At 44.9% G+C, this 6982-nt stretch overlaps 1 protein-coding gene across 1 annotated transcript; it reads left to right on the forward strand.

The window, feature by feature from the left end:
* The first annotated feature begins 375 nt into the window (after positions 1-375).
* LOC129110240 (uncharacterized) lies at positions 376-4176 on the forward strand. Its single transcript, XM_054622424.1, has 6 exons — positions 376-1133; positions 1838-1992; positions 2371-2436; positions 2714-2899; positions 3098-3727; positions 3794-4176. The coding sequence occupies exons 1-6, from the start codon at positions 376-378 to the stop codon at positions 4174-4176; spliced, it is 2178 nt and encodes a 725-aa protein (XP_054478399.1).
* Positions 4177-6982: the final 2806 nt, after the last annotated feature.

The raw sequence follows: 6982 nt of genomic DNA on the forward strand, positions 1-6982 counted from the left end.
AGAGGGCAACATAGTTCCTTTCTAGCAGTAAATTAAAACCATTTAAATACCATTACCGACAATTATTGAAACCTACCAACTGTTTTTGATAGTGTTAGACCTTTTGATCTGTAATGTTCCTGACCTTTTCTAATATTACACCATAAAAATATTCAGTTTCTGAGAAGAAAAAAAAACAGGCTTCAAATTTCATCATCCATTCATCATCCAACATTGCTGAAGGAAACTACTGAGACATCATCAATATCCAGTAGGTTGTACATGCTACTTGAACATTTCACATGCCATTTAAAGTGGGTTAAACTGCAAAAGAGGATACAGCGGTGTAACTGCATTGACTCAACAACAGAAAATAGATCTCTTAGTCATGTAAAAATGACGCCCACCACCAATCTCCTAGTCCTCGCTGTCTCCCTGCTCTCCCTCCTTACTGCCCCGCTCACCACTGTCGCGGAGACCTCTCCGTCCCCCCCTCCTCAGCAGATAGACCGCTCACAGAGGCCTTTCACCACGGAGCCCAAGGCTGGCCCCAGCCCCGCTTTCCTGCTCCTCGCCATGCAGGCCAATATCAGGCCGGCAGCTCTCCAAGGCAGGACCAAAACTCCTGAGAAACTTCCAGAAACCTCAGAGGGAGTTCTGGAGGCGCCTCCGAGACCCCTTCCCCAGGTCATGTTCCCCAAGAATGTGACTTCATCTGAGGCCCTTGCACCTCCCTTAGGCGCTGCCCAGGTCAAACCCCGTATGATGGACATATGGATTGATGTATGTCGGGGTTATTATGACGTCATGGGACACTTTGACAGCGCGTTCAACTGCTCCAAGGACACCTTCATCCATTGCTGTGGAACCTGCCACTACCGCTTCTGCTGCCCGGAGCGAAGCCGGCAACTGGACCAGGACAACTGTAAGAACTATGACTCTCCAGACTGGGCCAAGCCACAGACTGACGCCATGATGTTACCAGATGATTTAGGTTCTGACCCAGACTTTGATCCGCTGAAGCAGCAGAGCCACAACACGGGCTTCGTCATCGGAGGCGTGATTGTGTTCATGGTGGCTGTCGCCGTGGGCATCAAGGTGGTCTTCAACAAGGTGCAACAGGAAGCCAACCAAAGGGACCTCAATATGCCCAGGTGAGGCTTTGAAATATATTTATTCATCTCCTCTTTCTCCTGGATTTGTTAGTTTAATTTATGTATGAATACTGTAATGAAATAACATCTTTGAGACTCAATAAATGGTCCACATTCACCGTCCTGGGCTCAGAATGATGTTGTTAGTCATCAGATGAAACATATTTGATCTTCATCGAGTGGTTGCTGCAGAATTCATGGTTGCTGCGACTCTCTTCTAGGCATTTTATCTCATAATCTTGGCATTAAAGATTTGCATTTAGATTTTTGTACAGGTTGCAGTTTTTATGTCTTGGGCTACAGTGGTGGAGGATGAAGGTTGTCGTTTGGTTGATCCTTTAAAGAATGGTGAATGACTGATAGAGTATTGTTTTCCTCTAATTCTGCTAATTCAAGCACAGTTACAGGTCAATCCTTGAACACAAATTAATAACCTAAGGATTGTTGTTGAAAAAGACCACTGTATATATTAAAAAAATAAAGGATGGATGTTTTCATAAATTTACTTTATATCAAATGTCTTACATTTATCCTCACATAAATACGATCGATCAGTTAACCACCAATAAACGATACCCGGTGAATCGCAAAACATACTACTTAACATAACTTCATGAATTTGATGTGATAGTCAGCCGTTAGCCATAAGTTTATTGTCAATTTCATCTTTTGTTTCCCTTTTGCGTGTTGTATTACATCATTAGAGCCCTGGTTGACATGTTGCGGCACCAGTCGAGCCCAGTCCAGCAAGATGAGAGAAACAACAGCGTGGCTTTGGCTGTCGGGGACGGACAGGGGACACTGGGGAGACTTCCGAAAAATCACTACGCCCCAGGACTGCCCAGCAAGGACAACAGATGTGAGGGTTCAGGGTTTTTTACAGCATTAGTGAATAGCACAATCAGAGGCCCAATCAGAGCTTTTGTAACGGCATCCTCTGTGTGAAGAGGCACATCGCCTTTGCCACGTCTGCATGTGAATGCAGGTTGTTTTCTGTGTCCCATTATCAAGATATCTTTGAAGCCATTATGGGGAAAAAAAGAACAGGAATCTGACATCTTTAAAATATGTATGCTTTATATGAAGTAATGAGAAGCACTGTGCATGTGAGATGATGTGAAGGTGAATTGATGCAAAAATGTCTATAGTTGCTTTCATCTTTTTATGTTAAAGGACCATTGAAGTGGAAAATGCCTGACATCCATTTTGAGCTGATTACCTTATGTTCTTCTTGCAGTGGGCAATTTGCAACACAATTTCATCCACTCATCAGGCACCAGCCCCAAACACACCGCAACTATCGGTAAGGCAGCTGGTGAAAGCCGTGCTCCTCTGTAAATTACATGTAATCACCACGATGCTTCATTTACCTTGTTCTGTTTCATTTAAGCTCAAAAGAAGACTCATTCATCCTAACAATATTAATGATTATCAGAGCTTTGGTTGCTTGTGTTGAAAGTTAAAATCCGTCTTTTCCAGTGAATGTGAGCAGATTCTCACACAGCTACGTGCAGTGCGCTATATCCAGAGGAGCAAATCTCATTTAACACACAGTTGTTTTCTCGCTGTGGTCCCTGTAGAACGCACCCCTCGCATGAACAATGCTCAGCTGGCAGCTGGAGGCACCCTGCTTTCCAGTAAACACAACAACACCAAATCCCAGCCGGCCTTCCACCACTCCCTGCACAACCTGGCTCAGCTGCCGCCTTCCTATGAGAGCGCCACCAAGCCGGAGCTCAACAGATACTCCTCGCTCAAACGCCTCGGTAAGTACCTCCATTTTCGAGAAATGAGGACAAATGTACCAGTGTGTCTGCCCCTCTCTGCCCTCGCAGCTGTTTCATGAGCACTGAAGCACGGTGACACTCTTGACACCGGGGCCCAAAGTGCAGGATACATCATTATGTGCTGATGCTATTTACTGTGGTGATAAACAATTCAGAGAAATTTTGTTTGGCTTTCAGAGAAAGGTCTTGATGAGTACTCGTCTGGTTACTGCACCACCAAGCGACGGCCTCACACAGCCCAGCCGGCCCTCCAGTCCTCTCAGCACCACCTCCACTGGGGTGGAGACTACACCCTCAGTGGGAGAGGAACCCTCCCCAGACACGCAGTCCGTCCCTGGATCCCGCCGCCGCCTTCTGGTATGCCTGCCTCACCAACCCCCAACCCTTACCCTCTGGATCCCCCGGAGCCCCAGTACAACCCTAATTACGACACTCTCTCCAAGGCCCCGAGGAAAGTTAAATCCTCCGACCAGCTGCTCAACATGGGTGACGTCCCTGGCAACACAGGAACACTGTCCAGGTTGTCCAAGAACCAGCAACACCAGTACTACAAAGCCATGGCTGCCTCCAATAAGAACTCCAACACGCAGACCCTCACCAGGAAGCCCCAGGACAGGCAGGACAGGCAGGACAGGCAAGACAGGCAGGACAGGCAGGACAGGCAGGACCGGCAAGACAGGCAGGACAGGCAAGACAGGCAAGACAGGCAGGACAGGCAGGACAGGCAGGAACGGCTGCTCATGTCCCCGGACCATTTGGAGGAGAGGATGGGGGTCGGCGGGATGGGCGTCGGCGGGATGGGCGTCGGCGGGATGGGGGTCGTCGGCGGGATGGGGGTCGGCGGGATGGGGGTCGGCGGGATGGGGGTGGTAGATCCATACGCCCACACAGGAGGGATCGTCCCCACGCTGCCTCGCCAGCAGAAGGCCCAGTCACAGCAGAACGTCTGCGCCACGCCCTCCCTTGACCGACACCACATGATCAAGATGAACTCTCACCCCACGTCCGGACGAGAGCAGGAGAGGAGCACGGCCATGACGGGGCACATGAGCGGGGGCATGGGCTGGGCAGGGGAAACGCCCGGGCAGGGGGTAGTCATGGGAACGGGAACGCTAGGGGGCCACAGCGCCAGGAGGATGGCTTTTGCAGCGAAACGGCAGAACACCATTGAGCAGCTACATTTCATACCAGGAGGGGGGGCGGCGGGGGTCGGCAGGAAGTGGAGGAGGGAGTCAGGGGATCAGGACGGGGAGTAAAAATGAGGTGACGGTGTGAGGTTTGTGCCTGATGTAGAGTTTACCCCTCATCAAAGGTATGGGAATAGATCAGCCTTCTTTCTGCATTTAACTATTAGATATTCAACAACAAGAAATAAAACTAGAAGTATAAAAGTATAGTAACAGTACAACGTGTTTAGGCTATTCGAATTCGTGTTATCTTGTAATAAAATAGCTTAAATATGATTACTTAATTCAAAATCTAGATGGGGAATATCTGTTCCAATTATGTGATAGCCTGCATCAGCCATATTTTGTAAGATTTGCCATATTGCCATACAGCGGTGCCATTATTGTAGATAGACTGACTGGAAAGGTGATACAAAACAACAGAAGTGTCATAATTTTGTTTTTATATTCGTTTTTCAAAAGTACTCAGGAGCCATATTAGATATATATATATATATATATATATATATATATATATATATATATATATATATATATAGATATATAGATATATAGATATACAGGTTGTAGAAGATGAGGACCATCTGGAATATTATATCACAGAATTCAATAGAGAATTGAGCCAACTACCTGCTGGACTGTCGGCCTGCTCAGCTCTCGCCGACAATGATTTATCAAACCGAACCTCACGGGGGAGAAGCCCGGTGGACCAGATGAGTGTGAATAAACCGTGTGCCTGGTGAAGGAATTCGGAGATCTAACACCTGAACCTCATCCTGACACAAGGAGAAAGAACAGATTTTTGTTGCTTCCCATGTACAATGAGTGGACCAGGTGGGGGCTGTACTCGGACACTGCAGCCTGACACTGTTGGCTGGATTTGAAACCGCGGACGAACCCACATTACCAATCTGACGCCTGGGTTGCCTAGTTTTCCATGTGACCTTAGATCCAAACCCCCAGAGGGACTCACACCCTGATCACTGTTACACCGCAGGAGTGTAAACTGATGTTATAGAGTACGTTATGGGTGAGTCTCCCCAACTGTTCCCATCTCAAGATCAGGACCAGACTGTAAAAACGATGGGCTACCAAATAATATAGAGCCATCTGTCATGTTATTACAAAAATACCTTGACATAAACACAGACGAGCCGAGAGACGCTTGTGTTCAGTTTACCAATAAAAAGACAACTTTGCTTTACTGCAGGTTGTGAACGAAGAGCAAAGGTTTTTTTCTACAGAGCACAAATGAGTAGACCGTGACGCAAAGGTTGCACTTACACAACTGTCCTTCAAAGCCATTAATGGAGATACAAAGAAAATACCACAGAGGAAGCTGGTCTGACAATCACCATTTAATTATTCTCACCAGGTGAAAAATTATACAAGTCAGTGATATTTTGTACAGTCAAAGGATTGGCTTCAGACCAATCCAAAAAAAAACTCTGAGTCAGGAGCGAGAGGGCGACCTGAGGCCTTCTCCTGCGGGGCTCAATATGGCGTAAGAGACTCGGATGGTTAGGAAGCCCTCCCCATCCTCAAGAGGAAGAACTTGCTGTATCATAACGCACTTCAGCCAGTTATAAAAAACAAAACAGAAAAAAAGAGAAAAAAAAATCTTCATCAATAACAACGCTTATCAATACTAAGGGCTATCCTATCCTATATACTGTAGTATGTGATATCTGTGGTCCATATAAAATGCTATCTCTTTCTCTTGATTTTGTGTTGATATTGTCATGATGTATTAAGTATTAATGTGTACAAAAAACAAGAGCAATTTAAGCACAGTTCAAAGAGAAACACAGAGACAAAAAAGAAACTTTGCACAAATCTATCCCCTGATATTTGCACCAGATACAGACATATTTTGTATCGTGTCCTCAAAGTTTACACACTGTACAAGCACGGCTGACATTGTGACCGATCAATGGAGGGCATTGTATCGAGAGAGGATTTTCTTTTTTTTTTTTTTACATGAAATCAGAGAGATATTACGTGGATCAAAGAAGGAACTTGTCATGTGAAAGGATACAGAGATGAAATACTGACAAACAGAAACACAGATTTCATTTGGACAATCTTCCTATACACAGTGCTAAATGTAGTTGTTATGAATATGATGGAGTGTTATTATTAATGATTATTATAACTGTTATGGTTATTATTAACAATTATCTTATGATGTGATGTTCTTTTACTTGGTGGGATTTAAGTGTTTATTGTTTTTAGATAACTAGCATTCTCACGACTAGTTTTTTTTTCATACATCCGGTCATAAATTCAAGTTTTTAAAAACATACTAAATCTTGATGCATGCCAGCTCCATTTCATTGAGAGGCAGTAACAGCATGCCTGGATTGGAAGGCCATCGATGCTTATATGGCCAAGTTTCCAGCTGTATGTTCTGTGCCTAGACATCGGCCTTATGACTACTTGATCTCAAGTGATTACTCATGTTTCCACTCGGGTACAAAAATATCTATTGAAAAAATCTGCAGCCTTCTAAACGTATGTGTAGACGACGTTGTTTTAACAGCCAATGAGGGATAGATGTGTTTGGGACGGGCCAGGAGTTGTTAAACCAGACTGGAGGCGGTCTGTTGTCTCAACTGCAGCAGTCTGACCCAATAACATATTATGGGTCGTACAAACTAAACCCATGATGCCATAATGTATGTGTTTTTCAGATAAATGTTTATCGAGTAGAGAAAAATGGAGGTCTAATGGAAACCTGAATGCTTTGAGTGTCTTTTTCAGGGAAATAGGACAAGTGACATACAGTAGTATTAGATTTTTTTAATAGAGCCACAAAAGGTCTGTAGCAAAGTCTGTAATATCTCACAAGCCATATCCATCGAAATGCATTATC

Source organism: Anoplopoma fimbria, chromosome 20, assembly GCF_027596085.1.
Source record: "Anoplopoma fimbria isolate UVic2021 breed Golden Eagle Sablefish chromosome 20, Afim_UVic_2022, whole genome shotgun sequence".
In the NCBI taxonomy this organism is placed as follows: domain Eukaryota; kingdom Metazoa; phylum Chordata; class Actinopteri; order Perciformes; family Anoplopomatidae; genus Anoplopoma; species Anoplopoma fimbria.